This window comes from Lampetra fluviatilis, chromosome 19 (genome assembly GCF_964198595.1).
Source record: "Lampetra fluviatilis chromosome 19, kcLamFluv1.1, whole genome shotgun sequence".
NCBI lineage: Eukaryota > Metazoa > Chordata > Hyperoartia > Petromyzontiformes > Petromyzontidae > Lampetra > Lampetra fluviatilis.
Genome location: NC_136293.1, coordinates 3,039,160 through 3,058,042, shown reverse-complemented (window position 1 = coordinate 3,058,042; position 18,883 = coordinate 3,039,160). Strand labels below are relative to the sequence as shown.

General features: G+C 48.2%; 2 protein-coding genes across 5 annotated transcripts in view; one reads left to right on the top strand and one right to left on the bottom strand.

The window, feature by feature from the left end:
* AASDH (aminoadipate-semialdehyde dehydrogenase) overlaps positions 1-15,131 on the top strand; it is a 55,782-nt gene extending 40,651 nt beyond the window's left edge. Inside the window, exons 12-17 of one of the 2 annotated variants that reach the window (XM_078864810.1) lie at positions 6,231-6,956; positions 8,877-9,021; positions 10,707-10,870; positions 12,357-12,482; positions 13,148-13,279; positions 14,147-15,131. In XM_078864810.1, coding sequence (XP_078720936.1) covers positions 6,231-6,956; positions 8,877-9,021; positions 10,707-10,870; positions 12,357-12,482; positions 13,148-13,279; positions 14,147-14,974 — 2,121 coding nt within the window. In that variant the 3' untranslated portion in view covers positions 14,975-15,131. The remainder of the gene's footprint in view (positions 1-6,230; positions 6,957-8,876; positions 9,022-10,706; positions 10,871-12,356; positions 12,483-13,147; positions 13,280-14,146) is intronic. The other variant, XM_078864809.1, reaches the window with a different exon arrangement.
* A 29-nt stretch (positions 15,132-15,160) lies between these two features.
* Positions 15,161-18,883, bottom strand: part of MSL3 (MSL complex subunit 3) — a 34,996-nt gene continuing 31,273 nt past the window's right edge. For all 3 annotated transcript variants that reach the window (XM_078864811.1, XM_078864812.1, XM_078864813.1), the window contains one exon: positions 15,161-17,847. In XM_078864811.1, coding sequence (XP_078720937.1) covers positions 17,748-17,847 — 100 coding nt within the window. In that variant the 3' untranslated portion in view covers positions 15,161-17,747. The remainder of the gene's footprint in view (positions 17,848-18,883) is intronic.

Genomic DNA, 18,883 nt, shown 5'->3' with positions numbered 1-18,883 from the left:
AGCTGAGTAATGTATAGTGTGTAGCCAGCGAGAGAGAACGGTCTACACGAGCCGAGTATGCATACGGTGTAGCCAGCGAGAGAGGAAGGTCTACACGAGCCGAGTATGCATATGGTGTAGCCAGAGAGAGAGATGCAAAGTCTACACGAGGCGAGTGGAGAGTGTAGCAGAGGCGCAGAGTCTACACGAGGCGAGAGAGGAGTGTAGCCGAGGCGCGGAGTCTACACGAGGCACAGAGAGCCGGCAGCACAGAATCCAGAGTCAAGAGAAGCGCATTGTGAAGAAGAGAGGCCACGCGTTGTATTGTTACGAGTCAAGATTTAATAAAAGAAGTGTGTTCCCGTCAAGGAGTTTCCTGCCGTCATTTTCCAATACTTCATTTGCATAGACCACAATACCTGCAGTCATAATGCAAACAAAAAACTCAACTCTGATAATGTAGGCACTGTCTTTGAAGTTGATTGGTCCACACCCGAGACAGCTTTCCTTAGAGCCTAGTCTCACATGGGTTGGACCAGATGATGCCAAAAGGCGCACAACTCAAAGACAATGCACCATCAGAGTATGAGAGCTCGGGGTAAGCATTTACACCATTGGTACCTCATTTGCCAGTAAAAATATGATAATTGTTTTTTTACCCTTTTATCTGGCAACAAAACTGACACCTTTTTTACGAGGAGTCATGTTTGCATAGACCACAATACCTGCAGTCATAATGCAAACAAAAAACACAACTCTGATAATGTATGCACTGTCCTTGAAGTTGATTGGTCCACACCCGAGACAGCTTTTCTTAGAGCCTAGTCTCACATCGGTTGGACCAGATGACGCCAAAAGGCGCACAACTCAAAGACAATGCACCATCAGAGTATGAGAGCTCGGGGTAAGCATTTACACCATTGGTACCTCATTTGCCAGTAAAAAATATGATAATTGTTTTTTTACCCTTTTATCTGGCAACAAAACTGACACCTTTTTTACGAGGAGTCATGTTTGCATAGACCACAATACCTGAGATTGGTGCTAGTTTGTAAGTGCTTTCATACATATGTACTGTTATCATTTGCAGACACACTGGCTGGAGGCAACAACTTTTATTCATACAACGCTACACCTTTACACACGGGACTATATCACCTAACTCACTTCGGATGGCTACGTACACCTTCTCCGCACAGGATAACTATATATTTTGTCAGAGCAGCCACATATTGTTGACCCACTTCGTACGGGATAACTATCTCTGGTCAGAGCAGCCCTCGCGCTATTGACCCACGATGTCGGAGAGCGTGGACCCAGGCGATGAGCAGAATTCTTCTTTCCACCGAACAGCCTCGAAACTCGCTCGAGGCTTGCCTTATATCCTCTATCTCCCACTGCCCCCGCTCCTCCCTCGGCCGCCCCTCCCCTCGGCTCATCTGGCCAATTCCAGTTGCCTTGCACCTGTTCGCCCATCCCGTCACATGCTTAACCCAAGCTGGGGTGACGTGCCCCTATACCTCACCCCGGCCCGTCACGTGCATGGTACTGTACCCTGCTAGTTATCTCCACAACACACACACAGCGCAAAGTGCCGTAGTGATCCGTATAACGTCACTACATCACCCCCCCCTTTGTAAAACTCAGCCTTCCCGGCTGATCCCTCACCCGCGCACACCCGGGCGGTGCCCCAAACATCCAAACCAGGCCCCACCTGCCAATTGCAAAACAGCAACCGCGCAATGCTTCAACCAACAACCCGGCCTCCGTAACGTCAAGAACAACAACTCAACAACACAGCACGAGAAACCCATTTAGCAACGTTGAACAACATCCCCCTCTGGAATATGTACACACATGACACCGACCAGCCCACCACAGCCCGAGCCCAGGAAGGACTCAATTCCCCCGGCAACGCAGCCTGGCTCGTGGCTGCGGCCTCCTTCTGGCGGTGCCAGAATAAATAAGCGTCCGGGGCAAGCATCCAAATGGTGCAGTTTTGGATCGGGTTCTCGCCGCCGGGCCCTCGGGCGGGACTGGAATGACCACACCGGGGTCCCCGGGGACGACTGAAGGTCGCCCACCCGGGTGTAGCCCCTCCGAGACAGAAGATGGAGGGGGAGGAGAAGCGGACGCCGGTTGCTCCTTCTCTGCTTGCGGGCTCTCAGACGGCATAACGGGCGGCTCCATGTTCATCACGGGGCGGATCTCTGTGGGCGGAGGAATAGACATCCACTGCGGCAGCAATTGAGAGTCCGCACGCCAGGGCTCGTCGGGCACATCAACCACCCGGCCTTGGGAAAGTGGAGATGATACATCGTGACAAGGTGGATAGAACGGTTTCAATCGCGACGGGTGGACAGACCAGCGCCGGCGACCGACTTGAATCCGAACACACTGGGTTTTCCTCACCTTTATCACCTCGACCGGGCCCTGCCATGGTCTATGCAACTTGGGGTACATGCCCAAAGGCACCTCAGGACAATGCAAGCCCTCTCCCCAACCTTCCATGGTTTCCCCGATTCGCGAAGCTTCGCCAATTTTTCATTAGCCGTTTGGCGCCGAGACTTATTTTGACAGGATGCTTCCCGCGAAATGAGCGAGCGTGCGACGCATGAGCTCCGGCACAGCGGTCTTTTTGGCACCCACCCTCACATTCAACTGGGCTTCCATAGGGGAGTCACATTCTCGCCTGTACATTAAAAAGAACGGGGAGAACCCGGTAGAGGCGTGAGGAGCCATGTGATATGCCGCGAGTATACCCTGAACGTGTAAGTCCCAATCCGATTGAGTCTCATTGACCTGCTGGCACAACATGGCTGTGAGCGTTTTATGCAGCCGTTCCACCATCCCATCGGTTTGGGGGTGGTAAGGTAAAGTTTGGATTTTCTTGGTGCCCAACACGTCACATACCTCCTTCAACAATTTGGAGGAAAAATTTCGGCCTTGGTCCAGGGCCCCTTTGTCTATGGCATATCCATTAACAAAAGTGTCAGCGATAGATGCAGCCGACTGATCCTGCAAGGGCCATGCAACTGGCCATCGCGACAAGTATTCCACCCCTGAGACCAAGATTTTTTTTCTCCCCATGGCGTGACGGGAAACGGCCCGAGGACGTCCAGAGCAACCAGCTCATTGAGTTGATGCCAAAGAGCTCCATTTTGGTCTCATCTGACCACAACACTTTCACCCAGTTGTCCCATGAATCATTCAGATGTTCATTGGCAAACTTCAGACGGGCATGTATATGTGCTTTCTTGAGCAGGGGGACCTTGCGGGCGCTGCAGGATTTCAGTAATGGTAGGTTTTTACCCTTTTAACTGGTACAAAACTGACACCTTTTTAATAAAGGTGTCAGTTTTGTACCAGTTAAAAGGGTAAAAACCTACCATTATATTTTGCCACTGGTAAAAGAGATCTCATAGAGGATTTCAGTACTTCACGGCGTAGTGTGTTACCAACTGTTTTCTTGGTGACTATGGTCCCAGCTGCCTTGAGATCATTGACAAGATCCTTCCGTGTAGTTCTGGGCTGATTCCTCACCGTTCTCATGATCATTGCAACTCCACGAGGTGAGATCTTGCATTGAGCCCCAGGCCGAGGGAGATTGACAGTTCTTTTGTGTTTCTTCCATTTGCGAATAATCGCACCAACTGTTGTCACCTTCTCACCAAGCTGCTTGGCGATGGTCTTGTAGCCCATTCCAGCCTTGTGTAGGTCTACAATCTTGTCCCTGACATCCTTGGAGAGCTCTTTGGTCTTAGCCATGGTGGAGAGTTTGGAATCTGATTGATTGATTGCTTCTGTCAACAGGTGTATTTTATACAGGTAACAAGCTGAGATTAGGAGCACTCCCTTTAAGAGTGTGCTCCTAATCTCAGCTCGTTACCTGTATAAAAGACACCTGGGAGCCAGACATCGTTCTGATTGAGAGGGGGTCAAATACTTATTTCCCTCATTAAAATGCAAATCAATTTATAAAAAATTTTACATGCGTTTTTCTGGATTTTGTTGTTGTTATTCTGTCTCTCACTGTTCAAATAAACCTACAATTAAAATTATAGACTGATCATTTGTTTGTCAGTGGGCAAACGTATGGAATCAGCAGGGGATCAAATACTTTTTTCCCTCACTGTACAAGGACTGTCCACCGGTCCCAGTTGAAGAGAATTTTGGGGCAACGACTGAAAAATAATTGCCGAAATGAGGGATGCCGATGCACTGGTGTCTATCAGCACCCGGACCTCTACCCCCTGTACCGTCCCCTACGACTGCTGATGAACCCGCTGCAGCTGCCACGACCATATGCACCAGGACCGTCCACTGACCCGGATGCCGCAGTCATCCTATTCCCCCCGATCCCGTATGCACTGGTGCTTCGACCCGACCAGTATTCACGGCGCATAAACTCGAACCCGTCTGTGATGAGGATGCCTGAAGTGACAGGTTTGACCGGGTGTTTGGTGCGCCGCGACTCACCTTCGGGCTGGGAGGAGCGGAGTTCGGCAGGGTAGAGGACGACGAGCGCGCGACGAGCTGTCCTGGCTTGGCGCAGCATCCTGCCGCGATGTGGCCGGGTAGGCCTCAGTTGAAGCAGGAGATGGACTTCCTCCATGAAGAAGCAGGAGCCGTCCCTTGCTGTCACTGTTCCTGCCGCCATCCCGTGCTGGTCCTTGGCCGCTGACTCCCCGCCAGTGCTGCCCAGACCCCCGGGAGCTCCTTCTCCTCCTGCTTGGCCCCACTTTTCCCCAGCGGCCCGGTGCCCGCGATCACCCCAACTTGCCACCGCAAGTTGCTGTGCGCTTGTAAACAACACGCCACCTTTAAAGAAGTCAATTCGCTATCTTCAGAGGCGGGCAAGAAAACGTCCATGTCCCTTGCCAACGCCAATAGCTGTTCCAGGACCAGCTTGTGAAATGGCGGCCGCCCGCGTGGCCAGTGGGGCCCCATGGTTTCCCGCGCTCGGAATTTGGCGGTCGCCAGCGGGTTGGCTTCCCGCTCTCCCTGTGGTGCCATCTCCTTCTCCGGTTCGTCCATCGCCATCTCTGCCACCAGTGCCGCCGCGGCGGACAATAGATCGACGAGGCGCGTACTCCGGGGCTGGTGTCCTACTCCAGGCAGCTGCAGGGCAGACATGCCTTCTGCCACGCTCTGCTCTGTGGGCAGCATCTCCGCGGGACTTTCCTCCGGACTCCCTCCCCCCGGGGCTGTCGGCGGGATCACCTCTTCTTCGTCTTCGTCGTCCGATGACGCACGGGTGAGTTGTAATCGTGACATTGTAACTAACTAACTTTCCTAGCTAGGAATTAATTTAAGGTTTTAACACTTCTAACATCAAATGTAGTGTGTCTGCAAATGTTATCATTTGCAGACACACTGGTTGGAGGCAACAACTTGTATTCATACAACGCTACAACGTTACACACGGGATTATATCACCTAACTCACTTCAGACGGCTCCGTGCACCTATCCTCTCCGCACAGGATAATTATATATCTGGTCAGAGCAGCCACGTACTGTTGACCCACGATGTCGGAGAGCGCGGACCCAGGCGACGAGTAGAAATCTTCCATCCACCGAACAGCCTCGAACCTCGCTCGAGGCTTGCCTTCTATCTTCTATCCTCCGCTGCCCCCACCACTCCCTCGGCCGCCCCTCCCCTCGGCCTATTCGGCTAATTCCAGTTCCCTTGCACCTGTTCGCCCATCCGGTCACGTGCTTTACCCGAGCCGGGGTGACTTGATCTCACGTGCCCCTATACCTCACCCCGGCCCGTCACGTGCATGTTAGTTATCTCCACAACACATGCACAGCGCCAAGTACCGTAGTGATCCGTATAACATCACTACACATATTTACAAGCTCAGCTATGCACATCCTGCCTTTGCATGCATTCTGCTGTGTGTTTGAGTTGTGAGTGTTGGGAGCGGTGGTGGGATGCTTTGGTTCAGTGGTTTGCGCAATGCACTGTGAAACCGGTGACCCGAGTTCAATTAGCATCCTGAACTTATATCAGTGGCTATGGTGTCAGGTCAAGTCAACCTTAAATAAGTGTCGGTTTGTGTGCGTAAATGCCAGCACTAGGGAAACAAAGGCGGTTAGGCATCATGCTGGCTGCACCCGCCCTCTTGTGTGCTGTCCCGGCCTCAACAGGTGCTCGCCGGCACCACTTGGGAGATCTCTGCCTCTGTGCGGGTTTGTCTTAAATGCATAATGCTTTTGCCCTCAATGCTTTTGTGCCCTTTCGAAGGAAGCCCTGGGCCGGGGAGTTTCTGCGGAAGTGGCAGACCTCGCGGCCACGTTCCTGCGCGTGGGCGGCGATTCCCTTGGCGTTGTTCGCCTGAGTGGGGATGTGGAGCGGCGTCTGGGCACCTCCCTGCCCGGGCTGCCCGATCTGCTGCTGCACCGCACCTTTGGCTGGGCGCTCCGCTACTGCGCCCGGGAGCTGTACAGGCTCGGCCGGCTGCTGGGGGATAGAGAGGGCGCTACGTGGGACCATATCACAGACGAGCACCTTTTGGAATACAGCAGCAGCGGCATTGCTGAAAACACGAGGCACTCTACCAACACAAACTCTGAGAATAGTGGCAAAGAGCCACGTAAAATATTAAAGAGGAAGGTAGAAGGGGATATTCCGGAGCAGGAAGCTCCTGAAGGCAAACGCACAGTCATGCCATCTGAACACACAAGCAGCCGCCACATCGGGAGACTGGCGCACCGTGCACAAACACAACAAGCTGTGAGCGAGCCGCCCCCTGGGGATGAGATGGTGGCGGCCCTGAGCAGGGGCAGCAGGGTGACCGTGGTGGGTGGCCGAGCGTGCAGCACGAGCGCAGGATGGCCGGGTTGTGGGAGCACTCGTAACAGAGCTGTTGTGACGGGGACAGGCGGTGTGACCCTGACGGAGCTGTGGAAGTGCGACACGGGGAAGTGTGTGGATGCCTCGCCTTTGTTGATGCTGCGAGCGCGTGGCACGGTAAGCGCGGCCACAAAGCTCGCCCAACGCTTTCGCACAGCCACGTTCATACAGCCACCTTGTATGTACTGTATGTTGAACTCTTTCTTACCATAAATAGCCAATTGTGCTAATTAGAGGTGCGGGGGAAGGACAACAAACTAAACGCCAAGGGCAGTCACTTTAAAGCATTTCCCTGCTCCAATGAACGTTTGGGTGATACTCCTACTCATTGACAGCAAATTTTGGCTATTGCACGTTATGGTGGACACTGGTTTTTCTACAGGATGGCCACTTGATTTCCCAAAATGTGTTACTAATTTTTTTTATTCATCTCAGAAAGGTGATGGGCCGGGTTGTTCTCTGACTCAAACGTCTGTGCCATCTGCCTGAATTCCTTGCAGTTTATATTTAAATCACGTGTTATAGACGCATTACATTTCCACAAGAGGCTTGCACTGTCTTCTTGGTTCTTTCGGTAAAGTCACGTAGAAGGGAAGTAATAAAATAATAAAAATAAAACATAATAAAATTATTCTCACGACGTTTCGGCCACAACGCAAGCAGCCGTCCTCAGGTGAAAACCAGGTCCGTCGAGGCGACAGAGTCGGACCTGGTTTTCACCTGAGGACGGCTGCTTGCATTGTGGCCGAAACGTCGTGAGAATAATTTTATAATGTTTTATTTTTATTATTTTATTACTTCCCTTCTACGTGACTTTACCGAAAGAACCAAGAAGATGAATCCCTGCAGTCACGAAAGCTTTAAATCGAAATTTAGGCTTGCACTGATGGAGAGTCGACTTGTTTAGCTATTTGTGGGGTTTTTTTTCCCTGTTTATAAGGTTTTTTCTCTCCAAACTGTCTGGTTTTCACACATTTTAAATAATACGAATAATGTAGTACATTTTGGAATTTGCACAGTTCTTACTACACAAGGCTATCATGAATGTTCTATGTTTCACAGGTGTAGTCTGGCAAATGTAGCTATGTCATTTTACCCAAAAAGATGCAAAAAGCATCTCAAGATTTCATGAGGCATTTATGGGCAAACAAATATATCCCGATAGATGCAGATTAGTTGGTTCATTCCACAAGCTTAGGCTAAACAGTTGGTGGTTTTAATTTAGTGGGATTTTGAAGCATATAAAATCTTTGTGAGAGCTTGCGCCTTTGAAGTTGCACTCCCAGAAGAGAAAGTGGAGCTATGCTGCATGGTTATTGCCTGATGTAAGCCGAGTATTGTTGGTTGTGGTGAATGGGCAGTCGAAGTGGTGTGAATGGTACCTCAATTATATGCAATCAAGAGCTGTGCTGACCCCCACTAGAGTATTTATCTAATTGTACTCATTATCTTGCCATTTTTATAACCCCTGCCCTTCATGTGGTGTCTCAGTTCAGGGTAGACAATTGCAATATTTACTATGAAAATCCTCCATTTGTCCTAGTATTTTTTTTCCGGCTAGGGTTAGAGTCTTTAGAGAAAATCCACAAGTGCATTGAAAGAATATTCAGTGTATGTGCGAGTATATGCGTACATGTGTGTACAGTATATATGTAAGGGGATTGGAAGTGTCGTGTTAGCGAACTTTGCTACAAACCTGGCAAAACGAGTTCGATTCCTGCTCATGGCCGACATCGGTGAGGAAATATTAGACTCAGTCCTGAGCCTCCCCTAGGTTACCTCAGCCTTATATGAGTACCTTGTGCGGTGTGCAAACATCGCTACTGTAGAGACGAAGGCGGCTGGGCATGGCCGATATTCACACCACCCCCGTCTTATGCCGTGTTGTCCTTTGTAAATTTCTCACTAACGGCACTTTGCCGCAACAGTCTGTTAAGTCTATACAGAGGGGGGGATCTTCATCTTAGTTATGTATGAACGAGCATGCGCGTGCATGCTCCAGCGCCGCTCACATGAAGCCCGTGTGTCCCGCCCCAGGCCGTGGCGGTGTGCGTGGGCTCCCACTCGCGCCGCGTGCTCTGCGCCGAGTGGCCAGGTGGCCGCGTGCTCTGGACGGCCGAGCTGCCCGACCGCGTCGAGTCGTCGGCCTGCCTCTCTCAGTGCGGCACGCTCGTTGCGCTCGGTAATAACATTCACAATTCGCGATGGGGGAGATGTTATCTCCCTCGCCCTGGTATGAAGGAGGTCGTGGGTTCTGTCCTGGCCTTGACGAAGCCTGTATATTTCGAGTTTGAACGTTTTCCCTGCGGTCGCGTGGATTTTTCTCCGGGCCCTCCCGTTTTTTCTCTCCAGATTTAGAATCAACATTCGTTTTGAGAGTATTTGGCTGCTATAAATGTCCACTTGATAAACCACTTCGTTGAGTTATCATTTGTGGCCAGGTCGCTCTGAAAAAGAGCTACATAGCTCATTAGGCCTTACCTGGGAAAATAAGAAAAATTGTTTAGATGACCCAATTAACGAGTGTGTACGTGTGAGAGGAAACCGGAGCACCTGGAGAAAACCCACACGTGCGAGGGGACAACACTATCCTATACAGATGTAACAAGTGGAATCCACATTTGCTGTACTGCATTGCCATGGCAAGCCCCAGGGTATTGTTGCTCCTCGAAGCCCATGGGAAGGGCATTTATCAACATTTGTGCGATCCACCAACCCTTGACATCACAATGCCAGATTACAGGCATGCGCCACCATCACAGCCGCTCTCTTCTGCTTCACCCAAACGGGCAGCCCCGTGATGACGCGCAATAAAACCGGGCGGCAGATAGTAATGTGGCTATTTGAAGAGCATCGTGCCTGGATCTCAAGGTCGTCCTGTGCTCCCACCGAGCGTTATTTGGGTGCCACATCCCATCTGCTATGTTCCACTCAGTTTTACACCAATTTGTCCCATGACAGCCCAGTATGGCAGCGCTTTAATTAATGATGCTGTGTCGGCCGGGCTTTACGACGCTCTTGGTAGAGCTCAGTACTAATCATCATCATTTTGATGAGCAGTGGGGAAACTTTAAAGCTCTGCTGTTTTAGCTCATGTACCACAATTGGGGCTGACTTAATGATGTGCCCTGTGGAATGGATAATCTCAAAGCATTGGTACATTGTGCACGTTATTGCCGTTGAATGCTTTCATTTACGATGCTCTTTTATTAATGGAAATTCCACACTCTTGTGGCAGGGGCCAGTCTCTGTACAGGATACCCAGATATATTTAAGTTCGTGTGCATGTGAATAGGAAGCTAGTGAAAGGATTGTAAGGATAGATATATTGTAGCCTGTTTAGCCAGTGCGAAAGAATAGCATTGCAGCAACCGTCTGAATTAATGGGAGTTTAAATTTTACATATCTAGAAGGTGAATAGAGCTGATGTGAATGATGCAGTAGTGAGCAGAGTAAAGGTACTGTTGAATCTCGGTTGCTGTGTGTAACGTGGATATAACAATTCACCGCCTCAATGATTCAATTCAATTTCACGGTTTTGGGTCACAGTTCAGATCATGAATGAATCGATCTAGCAATTCAATGCAGTAATGGATCTGCGTGGTATGTATGTTGAATTTCTTTCGCACCGTGCGTAGTCAACCGTGCTAATTGAAGGTGTGGGAGAAGGGCAACAAACTAAGCACAAAAAGCAGTTTTCAAGAAATTCGTTTTCAATCGAGATGATTTAAAGCTACAGAGCTCGAACGGAAAATCATCAAGTCAAATCGCCACGCCTCCGGTGTGTGTACAGCGCTGTGTTGGAAAGTGGGCTCGTGCACGTGGACGAGTGTTGAGGCAAGTGCTCAATGGCGTGTGCGCTCACAGGATGTTACGATGGCTGCGTGTACCTGCTGCGAGCGGACTCGGGCGCCGTGGCGTGGGCCTTCCGTACGGGGGGCCCCGTGAAGAGCTCCCCGGCCCTGGACCCCGTCTCCGGCGCGCTGCTCGTCGGCTCCCACGACCAGCTGCTCTACGCCCTCCGTCCCTCGGTGCTCTGCCCACCACTGGCCACACTGCTCTTTTCTGCATTCCCCAGTTTCATGTCTTTTATAACATGTTTTAATATTTCCCCCCCCACCCCACAGGTTTATCCCAGTTGTGCTATTAGTGTCACATAATGTGATGAAGAATCCAATCGGATCTCTCGTACAGCAGTGCAAACCATCATGTTTAGATAATGGTCCACGGAATAGGCTATCACAGAGCAGCCTCTGAGGTCCATCTGCGCATGTGAAAGTAATGATTGTCACACGATAATTCTCAGAACTTGACTTTAGCCAAATTAAGTGCCGTCATTGGTGACCGGACTGAGACCAACAGCTCAATAGACTTGAGAATCGCAAGTCTAGTGAGCTGATGTAATCGCAGATGGCTGCCTGGATTCGAACCCAGGATCTTGGCGCTATCAGCTCTGTGCTCTGACCTCTGACCTTTGAGCCACCCAGCCTCCACCAGTTTCAAGTCTCATAGTTTGTCTAGCTCTGCAAGATTTAATCACTTGGAGGGTGTACTCCTTACACTTACAGTATTTTATATTTTTTTCTCCCATTTATCTCCAGTTGTGCCATCACTGTCATATCACTGCTGCGTCAGAGAACAGCTATAGTATGATGGCATCGCAGAACCACTTCTGAAATAACTTAATGAGGCCGATTTATATATCATTGGGACACACCTTTCATGTGCACAGGAAAGAGCAACAAAAGGTTGGCTATTGTGAGAGAACGAATGTAATGATAGCTTTTGTGTGTGTCTGTGAGAATTGGTGACACGCTGAGCTCATTGTCTCACTACACTTGAGAACGTGATGTAAATCACGGATGGCTGCCCACTTTGAAACCCAGGATTCCAGCAGTGCCAGGTCACTGCTCTTGCAAGACACTCGCCTCACCGAGCGACCTAGCCATCTTGTGTGTGAGTGTATCGTATTTCTGTATGCAGTGTATATTTGGGCAGTGGTAGCATAGTGAAAGCTATGATCCCAGCACATCTGGGTTCAATCTGTGGCCCCGGACAATGCCAGTGTCATTTTGTATCCGAACCAGGTCTGGGCTTCTACATTGACTTGGCCTCAAATGAGAAATGTGCTCCGTATATGAACATCAGACGAAAATAGGTAAAGGCAGCGAGGTTCAGTGTTGTTTGCTGTCTCGGCCTTTTATAAGTACAATGCAATACCTTATCAACTATACGTCAAGGCTAAGTTGATAATATGTTGGTGCACGTTTGGCTCAAAACAGTTTAGGATAATCATGCAGATAACAGCAGGCATTCAACATATGCAATAGAAGCCAAACAGCAATACCAGTTTGTAATTAATTATGACATTGCATGGCTATGTATGATCACGCATTCGCGAAGGTTATGGCTGCCATGGAGTACATGCGTTTCACACCGTCACCTTCACGTATGAGCGCGTTAGCGTGCGATGGGGCCGTACTGACCGCAGGCACCCGGGAATGCCGTGTGTCGCAGGACGAGATGTGCGTGTGGCGGCTGCACTGTGGTGGGGGCTCCGTGTTCTCGTCACCCTGCGTGAGCCTCATCCCACGCGCCGCATACGTCGGCACGCTGGGAGGCCGTCTGTTGGCCGTGAATCCGGTGAGTGCACACGTCGGTCACTGCATCGTTCGCTTCCAGATGCGCTTCTGCGGCCGTCTGGGACGCTGTTCCTTCCGATATTAGGAAGCCACTGGAGCTTATCCACTTTTAAATCTGAATTGAAAACGTATTTCTTGAGAACTGCTTTTTGTCTCCCCCACACCTCCGATTAGCACGGTTGGCTACGTAAGGTGCGAAAGAAGTTCAAAGACAAAGATCCCCCGTATAGCCTTAACAGACTGTTGTGGCAAGTGCTGTTAGCAAGCACCTGTGAAAGCCGGCACGGTACACGGGGTGGGTGGCCAGCACCACGCCCGGTCACCTTTGTCTCCACAGTGGCAATGTTTACACATCGCACCAGGTACTAATTTGAGGCTGAGTCGATCTAGAAGAGGCCCAGGTTCAGAGAATCTAGCCATTAGTAGGAATCGAACTCGAGCAACCGGGTTTGGAGTGCAGCATGCTAACCGTTACACTACCGCCTCCCCTGGCCCCTACGCAGTAGGGGGCATATCTACATTGCCATGCTGACTCTTCTGTCCCCTATGCTGTAGGTCACCCATAGAGCGTGTTTCCCGACTAGCTGTGGTACGACTCGCCAGTCGCTGCTACGTGCGTGTACAGGCGTGTACAGGCATGCAGTGTGCGTTCTTTGTGTGTCGCAGGACGATGGTGCCATGCTGTGGAGTCGCGACTGTGGGAAACCTCTGTTCTCCTCGCCGGCGTGCTCCTGTGCATATGTGTGTGTTGGCTGCGTAGATGGGAGTCTGTACACCTTCAGCCACGTGGGAGACAAGGTGACAGACTAATACAACCTGGCACCCTGATAAACATTCCACCTGCCACTAATGCCTGCCTTCCCGCTAGGCTTACCTAGTCCGGAATGTAATGATTCACCCTTCCCAGGATTGTAATGAATTGGCACAATCCATGACCATACCCAGGCCGGCCAGGCCCCAACGGGCCCTCCCTTAATACCTGAATGCCACAGTGGCCTCTGCGCAGCTCCCCCCCCCCCCGCCTCTAAGAATCACATTCTGTTTTAAGAATCACATTCTGTTTTAAGAATGGATTTGCGATTCCAGGCACAGGGTTGTGAGATTTACCAGCTCTACCGATTCATCCGTGCTTACTTTTGCATCCACTTTAAAGCATGTGGCATGCTTCGGCAGTTCAGTTGTGTAAACTGAACCAACGCTGTCCATCCAAACGAACTTATTGGGAAACACAATGACTGTTTAGCTATCCAGCTTTCTAATGGAGTTTGCATAAAAATCGAATAACAAATCAGTGCAGTACATATACATAATACCGACCAGTGGATAGTGCGTCCACCGCTGGTTGCAGAAGATTGCAACCAGTGGTGGTTCATGGTCCAAATTGGAAATTGGATTACTTACAAAAAATTGGAAATTGGATTATTTACAAAAAAGCATAACAATTGTCGCTTCCTTCTGCTAACAAATTAGGGCCCTCAAAAAGTTTTCTAACTCAGTGAGGCTTTCCTGGGTAATCAAGTGTGATGATAATACTCCATCTCCATGGCCAATCATAAAATGTTCACGTGCTCCTGAATACATTTAAATTATCTTCCAAGTTACCATCCAAGGTCACCGACTGCAGTGGGTGGAAACGGACGTGGTGCTCGTTGGTTGTTGCTGCAGATGTGGCAATTCCGGACGGATGGACCAGTCTTCTCGTCGCCGTGCATTGTGGGAAATCTCCTGGATGTGGTGTTCGGATCGCACGATGGCAGCGTGTATGCGGTGTCGGCGAGCGGGGAGCTGCGGTGGAAGCACCAGCTCGGCGCACCAGTCTATGCGACGCCGTGCACCTGGGTATGCATTGGACACCTCATCGCTGTTCAACCTTCAAGAAGCCGAATCACGTGTTACGGTGGCTCGGAGGATATCGTTCACGGTCATAATCCGGCAACGGATGGAGACCGTGTTCTTAAATCCACAAGTACGGATGTTTCGCCAACAGCGTTGGATTTTCAAAAAGATGCAAAAAGTGCATACACCACTGGCACAACGTGGCAACCTGGGACCATTTTGGAAGATTCCATTGGTTTAGTGAAGGGGTCTGAAGAGAGATTCCCCCTGACAGGAGCTGCTGTGGATCATAATACCAGAAAAAAATATGCTATACATTGCCTGTTGCAATATAACACCGTTGCATCGACAGGCTCATTCACAAGCCACGAACTGCCTCCAATTCCAATTGTAAACCCAGGCACCTCAGTTGGCCTTAGTGGCCCCACCGAAGTGCATTGCCAGGTCTGCCCAGCTGGATTTGTAGTAGCGGCAGGCACAGATGGGCTGGTGTGTGTGCTTGATGAGCAGGGGAATCCTGTATGCTCCTACAGACTGCCGGGGGAAGTGTTCTCCTCGCCCGTTGCATGGGGGGACTGCCTGCTCGTCGGCTGCAGGGATGACTACCTTTATTGCTTGCAGATTTGTCCACACCCTACAATGGAGCTCAAATCATAAAGTAATGTATATTATTTTGAATGCTAAGATTATGCATATCTCTTGTACAAGGGTGGTTTGTTCATTTTAACAAGCACAAAAATCATGTTTTTAAATTACAATACCTTAAGTTTACAAATAAAAAAGACCCTGAATCAACAGATGGGACTTTACATTTTTTTTTATTTACCTTCACTCACATTGTTTACATCACAGTTGCAAGAATCACCAAAACAGCTGTCTAACCTTAGCTACTGAATTGCAGACTAAGCCTTTACAGATGTCCGCAGTGGTTTGCCTTGATTTGTGTGCACATCATTCAGTAAACACTGATGGCTCGTTGCATTTCCATCCTAATGCAAATCAAAGATATCCTGTACAAATAAACATGTCTACATTATTTAAGTGTTCAAATTTAATTATGGACGTTACATTAAAATGTTTCCTGATTCGAATAACTCGTTTTTTTTTATCTCACCACATACAAGTGTTGGGAGTGTGGGGCAGATTTTGATGATTCATGCATCACAGTGGTTGTGTTGCGTGAGTGGACGATAAATTCTGGGATGCAGTAATGACAAACTAGAGGAAGTGTGGCTGAAAGTCTCCACTTGCTATTGTGAAGCAATTTGGGGGAAAAACAGGCAGTCTGCAATATGGCAGCAGATCTTAATTGGTAGCGATGAATAAACATCAGTCTGATATGACATAAGGACGCCATAACCGAATAATATCGCATCAACCCACACCGTAGAGCAATGTTTTTTTTCTGATATTGCATTGGCAGTGGTGCATAAGCACAAATAACAAAAAGCTTGCATTAGTCAATAACACTGACCTAGAGCTCTGCTGAAACTTGTGCAGGTGATAATTACAGTACCAGGTAGATTATGCTTTTGTGCTCAGTTATTTACATTTTCATCTAGTGTGGTGCTGTGACTCATGGGATAACCTGTTGGTGCACAAGATTATATTTTCACTCCCTGTGAGCTAGTGTCCCTGATGAAGGGACAAATATTCAGGAACTTTATAGACCTGCAGTTGGTAATTTCAGGAAATAAACTTTATGCCAAATTTGGTTAAACTAGGATTTAAGTGCAAATATTACTGAAGCACAAAATTTATCTTTAACACTTAAATATATCTGCATCAGTGGCCACAAAAACACATTTATTTTAAATGTTATATTGTTGATTCGATTGTCCAGCCGTGATGGCAAGAACATACAGGGCTCTTTCGCATATTGGTTTACAAACGAACGTTTAAAAAAGCGAACACATTAACTTGAAAGGACAAAGTGGTGGCGAATACATTGTAGTTATTGCTCGTAAAAGTATGGCACCTAATCAAAGCACAACAAATATTTAAATATACAAAACATATCTTGGTCCTGATGCCATTTCAAAACCTCAGCATACTATTTGTTATGGCGTTCACCGTTCCCGATCATCATTGCCAGGTGTTGCTGCATGTTAAGTATTCCAAGGGGGCTGTATTGTTCAAAAGTATTTTTGCCGGTAATTTACTCGAACTTGCCTTTCAAACAAAGGTTAAGAAAATCGAAGTTGCCAGGCTCAATGAAACACAGCAGTAGAGAAGAATAATGTTACATTGATGCATTTTTTCCAACACATTTAACCACAGATGAGTGTTTGGGGGGGAAAAAAACCCCAAAATAAATGTTGCTGGAATTGCAGACAAAAGGGATGCAAGGTGCCAGGTTACAGATGGGCTACAGTTCAGACCATTTTTCACAGCATTGGTCAATTCACATGCTCGAGTTGCGATTGTTAATCGATGACCATGTCAGCTTAACACTAATATTGCGATTATGTTCACTCATTTACAGGTGGATTGTGAGATGATATGGAGCCAACAGCGTAATAACGTTGAGGTCATCCAGATGGACAATTCTGTTTTTCATAGCCTTGTGCATTTTTTTTTCATTATTCATCCACAGAATCACGTGCTATTATAAAATAAACACCCTTTTCAAGCAACAATGACATTGCACCATTAACTCTAGATTTAAATGGATTCTGTAACCATGTCAATCTGTCGTTACACTTGCAATGTGGTAAAGACACACAAGCGTGAAGTGAAGGTTTGAAGTCCATTGTTACGAAAAAGAACACAAACACTTTGCTGATTCTGTAGAACCCCTCTTCCAAGGGCGAGGAAGGCAATTGTGGAATGTCACTTCCTGCTCAGTGGTCAGAACATGCGAAATGTACCAAGGGCAGCATTCCAACTGCACATCATCAGAAACGAGATGACATTACAAACCTGTGTAAAGGTGGGTGTACGGAGCGCATGTTTTTGATAACGCTGTTGGCCGGTGCCTTTTGCCACCGCAGCTCTGGCTCATTTGTCGAGTATGTACAAAGAGGTATAATTGTCACCCATTCAAGCTTTCTGCACCTCCGATGTCCCCCTTAACAAGGCCACTCCTGCTGCAATACTTCCACAGGTATTGGGAGAAGCAACAGACGGGAGAAGAGCAGCCGAACGTTTTGGGAGTTGAAAGGTGCCATCAGTAGCTTTGAGGGGCATCCAGTGGGGGAGGTCAAAGTGGTGAGTTCACAACTATCCACCGGATGTTGGTGGCGATGCTGAGTCATGTCAAGAGGTGCTCACGTGGAATGTCATAATGCGCTGCTTGAGGAGCACACTGATAAGAAATGGCGGAGGGCATTTCAGGCGTTAAGGTGGCACTGGGAGTTTTCAAAAAGAGGCTGCTGACGGTAAAAGGCAACACAAGGCAAGCGGGCTCGTGTTTGCCTCGGATGGAGCGTCAAAAGATAGTGGCGGCATGCTTGCTGCTGTAGTAAGCCTCCGAGGCTGGAACATAAGCCGATTCTGGAAAAAAGTCCTCTTGGTAATCTGCCAAAAACCTGCTGGAAGAAATCCATAGTGCTTTAAAATACAGATGGCAACTTTTCATACATTCAAGTGAACAGGAGTTTAGCGCAATGGGGATATTGTTTACTTTCCTATTTTTCCCCAAATATGTAGCAAGCCAAGTTAAACATTTAGGCAAGAAAAATAAATTGATATATGTATGCACAAGTCCTACACTATTTTATAGATAATGCTCCTGTTATTTTTCCCCTGTACCTATTGTCTAATTCTTAGGTCCTAAAAAAAATCTCCACAGATGCCATGAATGTTAAATATTTCTGCTACAAGCCCCCCCCCCCATCTCACATTTCCCTGCATGTAACTCAAGTCTGTCCCGACCATTTTACAATAATTGTTTAGCTTTTTTTTATTTGGTAAATTTGTCAAACAATAATGTGCTGAGTTACACAGCATAGTGACGCACTTCTTCTTTCACTCAATGGATCTAAAAATATATAATAATTAAAATGTTTAAACAGCATTGTTGATCATGGAAAATGCATCTCACAATTGCTGAGGAACCACAGACAAGCTGGAAGGCTACCAGGCGATGAGCTGGCAACAACTATTGTTCCGCAGTTCTCTATTAAGATGTTTTAGCCAATCAGTACTTATACATCTCCGTGCTGTATCCCTGCCTCTATTATTCCGTGTATCTTTGTGCTGTCCCGAAGTCGTTTGAAGCATTTCTAGTGCCGTCTGCCCCTCTCATCCACATATTCACTGCATTTGCCTTTCTCAACTTCTCTCCATGTGGTCTGACACTAACGAAGCGTCATTCGTGCCCTTCGAATCACGTGGAACAAAAGATGCATGGAATAAGAGAAACATAAACCCAACATGGAGATATATGGGGCGAGACAAACAGAAAAAGACGCAGCATGAAGACTTATGGAGTGAGGTCCAAAGAGACATGGCATGGATGACAAGGAGATGTATTGAGAAATAAGCAGATCCAGCAAAAAAAGAATTGAGTGAGATGTAATCTTTAAAGAGATAAGCAGCCTTAGAGAAGCAGAAAGTAAAAAA